The 4,550-nt window shown below is 42.1% G+C and overlaps 1 protein-coding gene across 1 annotated transcript in view; it reads right to left on the bottom strand.

The window, feature by feature from the left end:
• Positions 1–753, bottom strand: part of LOC134844876 (alanine--glyoxylate aminotransferase 2, mitochondrial-like) — a 1,697-nt gene extending 944 nt beyond the window's left edge. Inside the window, exon 1 of the mRNA XM_063861694.1 lies at positions 6–753. Within this exon, the coding sequence (XP_063717764.1) occupies positions 6–753 (748 nt within the window). The remainder of the gene's footprint in view (positions 1–5) is intronic.
• Positions 754–4,550: the final 3,797 nt, after the last annotated feature.

The raw sequence follows: 4,550 nt of genomic DNA, 5'->3' as shown, positions 1-4,550 counted from the left end.
GCCACCGCTTCCATGGATTGATTCAACGATGAACCCTGCAATCTTTTCGCTTGTCATGTAGGAAACAGTGTCTTGAAACTCCTTAACATACAATTGCGATGCCTTGCACTGATCTTCACTGCAATCACAAGGCCGTCCTACTACTTGAGACATGCTATCACGACAGTTTTGCCCCCCGTAATGTCCTTGATAAGGATCAACTTTCATTCCCAGGTGCACGATATTATGCCTGTTTGGTACGTTGTAGTTCCATGTTGGAACGGCCATCAACCCCAAAGCTCCCATGCTGGTTCCATGGTACGCGTTTCTCAGCGCCACTATATCTGAGTTTCCACTGGCAAGACGTGCCAAAAGCATAGCCATGTCAACCGCCTCAGAGCCCGAATTGACGAAGTAAACTACCTTCAACGGGTCCGGGAGCTTTGCGGCTAACTTCTGAGCATAAGTTATGATCTGAGGATGGGTATAACTAGAGGGTGCGTGCCATAGTGTCTCAATCTGATCTCTCAGCACCGCGCGCAGTCTTGGATGACAATGTCCCACTGATATGACAACGAATCCACCGTGAAAGTCCAGATACCTTTTATTTTCTATGTCAAACACCCATTGCATACTAGCTGATGATAGAACTAGAGGTTTCGAGAAGAAGGTTTTAAGTGATCGGTTCAAGTTCTCCATTTTTATACTAAGAAGCTCCTCGTAACTTAAATTGGGAGTTTGCTGAAGACATTGCGGCACTGGACCTGCCGGCATGACGGGTTTTGGAGATCTCAGAGCTGCAGAAGTTGAAATATAAGTTTTGGTGAACTTGTTTCGGAGCATTCGCTGAAAAGTTGAGTGATAACGCATTTTGGTTGTGCAATTTAGGATTTAGCAAGGCTTGTATCTTACACTCAAATATTATGTACCACAAAACTGGGTCATTTGAGCTTATCTTATAACTCCTTGAGATGACCTGTAATTACTTCCATCAGATTGAAGTGAGTCGTGCGATAAGAATTTGAATAAACCGGCCGAAAATATAAACTGACAGAGAATGCACAGAGTCAAAGGCGGATTTACGAAAAAAATAACGCTTTCCCAACCCCCAGCCCCCCGCTCATGGATTCGAATCACTGCCGACCCAAAGGGTCCCTCCTTTGGTACTATCGAATCTCTGAAAGAAGAAGCGTCCGCTCCCCCCCCCTAAATCCGCTTGTGGACGTAAGCCTGCAGATGGGGTATCTACTTTGCGCATTTTCTGTCAGTTTTTAATTCGATCGGTTAATTCAATTTCGAATCATAGAGTCACTTCAATCTGTAATCACAGATCATCACAAGGAATTAAAAGATGAACTCGACTGACCCAGTCTACCCATATCACAAAAGATAGGTAAATTACACGGAGACGGGTCTGATCCAGGCCGTGAACTTAATAAGCAATTATGAAATACAGTAAAACATACAAAGCAGACACAAGGCACTCAATTAGGAAAAAAGTATTCGCCGAATATTGTGATATTTTAATTTTTCGTTCGATGAGGTCAAGTAAATTGTGAAACAATTATTCGTTTACCGCCTCATTCGTTCAATTACCCGCCAAAATACCTTCACTTTGTTTGATTAGCTCGTAATTAATTTCGCTGTCTAGATCGGACCCGTCTCCTTGTCATTCATCCACAGTATATAGCTGAATAGCACGTGGGCTCATTTATATATCACCAATCTAACAGATCATAGGTGAAATTATAATTTCGGATCTTGCTCTTGCTAACTATTCCCCCCCCCCCCCCATTGCAAGGGGGGGGGGGTAGTTAACAAGGTATAAATTGGCAATGCTTAACTGTTCAATTCTTTCTTTATAGGGGGGATATTCGTTACAAGGGGCAAGTAGTTAACAAGATCCATAATTTCGACCCATTGCATATTGTATGATCTGTATAATTAGAATAAATTGAACCTATTCATGATCCTCTCACGCAGCTTGCCGAGACTTTAACCGGGCTCGAGTTTTCATCTGAAACATCAATTGTTATAGATATGCATGATAATTATGCCAGGTTTATGTTTTGAATAAAGCCGAGCGTATTCTAAGTTTTGTTTGTCGTCTGTGGTAATTCTGACACCAGGCGTCACACTATAATGTTATTTCAATTTGAATACTCGGGTTTTACATTGAAAACAGTTGAAGCAATAGCATTAGTACGGCAGAATTTAGGGTCCAAAACAGCGGCGAATTTAGGGGGGGGGGGCGGGAGTGTTGGACGCCCCGTCTCAGGTATTCGACCCCCTGCCGACTCAAAGGGTCCCCCCTTTGGTACTTTTTAAGAAATCCATTTTTGGCCGGGCGACCCTAAAATTTTTCTAAAGGCGCCTTTGGAGCCAAAATGTTTAATTTTGAGGGGGGAGCGCGCGGCAAAAAACCTAATTATTTTTCGTCAAAATTTTCCATAAAGTGCCCAAAAACGAGCTTTTTTTACCTGTATTTTCAAAAATTTTCCTGCGACGCAGAAAATTTGGCAAAAACAGAGTCTTTTTAGTGCTTTAGATCTCGGAAAATCAATTTGGTCGACCTAAAAAAAAGATTGTCAAAACTTTCGAAAATATTTTGAAAATCCGCATCTCCCCCCCCCCCCCCCCCCCGAAAAATAAAAATTGTGAAATTGACTGTTTTATAAACAGACCTCTTTAAAAATATCCAGAAAAAAACCCTAACCGTATAGCTTTCCTGAACTTCAATAATATCTATTGACTTAACAAAACAAAATAAGACTGGAGTCAGGATTGAAGTAAGAACTTTTATGGATATTTCCAGTCGAAAATAGATAGCATACAAACATACAGTGTGCTTTATGCGAAATTTATCTATGAAATAGCAACCCAATCACAACTTATCTTGTCAAAATACCAGATGAAAGAAATGTCAATTAACCTATTTTACTAAAAGACCAAAGTAGAAATAGTCTACAGTATTTATAGTATAAGCAATTGATTTATGAATTCTGGAATTATTTCTAACCTCCGTATAGAAATAAGTAAGACTTAATAAAACAGTTGACAAATATAACGTTTCAATTCTGAAAGAAGACGTTCGTCAGTCGCAATCTGCAGTTCAAGCGCTCTCTATAGCGTTGAACTTGACCATGTTACCTAAGTACAGTATATAATAGTGCTTATAACATAATTTACATAACCAGTTAAGCAGCCTCCACTACACTCCCCCTTCAACTAAATCAAGAAAATCATAATAACCATTAAGTTACTGCACTAAGTATTCAATCAGTCAATAATCAGTTTATTGTTTAATGAACTAAAGTTTTAAACTCCAATCGACTTTTTTCCCCTCTCGGGTCGGGCCCCGTTGGCTTCATATTCCGTTAGCATCATAAGTTGGCACGTCACAAGTTTTCTAACTCTTCCAATATCTGCCACTGGTCTTCCTCAGTCATACTAATGGCCGACATATCGTCCGCGATGTCCAAATTGTCGGTGGCCATTGCAACGCTTGAGTAACCACTGATGTCGGCTTTGCCCGAAATCATTTTTTCGCCGTCCACATTCTCTAGCTGTTAGGAGCCCAAGTCGTAAAGTGCCGCAATGTCCATGATTACCACGGGCTGCGTAACTGACTGATAGTCCACCGTCGGCCCTGCTTGCTCTACTAATAGATCTGAGCTTGATTCACCATTATCCATCACCGAAAGAATTGATGCCCCTGTGTTTCTTTGGAATGACTATTCATTTCGGTACTACTAATCCGGCGTGACACAACGACTGCCATTCCCCATTCGACCGCTAATATGTTTAATAAAGCATGGCCCGCTTTATCGAGGGCCTCCCTCGTCCGCTGAATTTCCGCTTGTTCTACGTCAACCAATTTAACAAGCGCCGGATTATTCTGACTGTTTCTGATTCGTGCCTCCAGTCCCTGGTGTAATGCTTGAATTCGGGTTCCGTCCACGTTTTTACCATAGGCATCGACCAGTGATGGCAAACCCCGTTGTTGTGTTTTTTAATCCAACACAATTTTTCAAGCACATCTACAAAGTACTCCGACACAATCTGGCCCAGGCCAATAAAATCATCTTGGACATAATCGTCGCCCCAACAAAAACGACATTTTTCTCTATCGAAATAAGTATATTCAGCAGCACGTTTCTTTGGGCTTGGGATCTTTTTCGGGCTAATTAACAATTTCTTAATTGGTGTCCGCTCGCCCACCTGAGCTTGCCCTCGTTGTCTGTTATGACAGTTTTACCACCCGATATACCTGAGGTTGCTTGCCTTAAGGTCTTCATCCGAAGTATCTTTGTCCGTCACCACATTTACTCCGTTGTGACCGCACTTGTGAAGAAACGTTCTTCCAAAAAGTTCGGCAGTCGCCTACCCCTGAGTGGCCTCGTGTCATGGTGCAGCACTGGTTTAGGGGTTTGAACCACTGGACTAGGCCTCCCTTGCAAAAGATTCTCAGGTGTATGTCCCATTACTACCGTTTCCGTCTTGATCGCCTCCGGGCTGGATGTTAGCTCGCCCTCCTCCTTAGTTTGTACATTTCCTTCCTGTTTGTCCAT

The sequence above is a fragment of the Symsagittifera roscoffensis genome, chromosome 4, assembly GCF_963678635.1.
Source record: "Symsagittifera roscoffensis chromosome 4, txSymRosc1.1, whole genome shotgun sequence".
Classification (NCBI taxonomy): domain Eukaryota; kingdom Metazoa; phylum Xenacoelomorpha; order Acoela; family Convolutidae; genus Symsagittifera; species Symsagittifera roscoffensis.
Note: the sequence above shows the minus strand (reverse complement) of the source record. Positions and strands in the feature narration are given on the sequence as shown.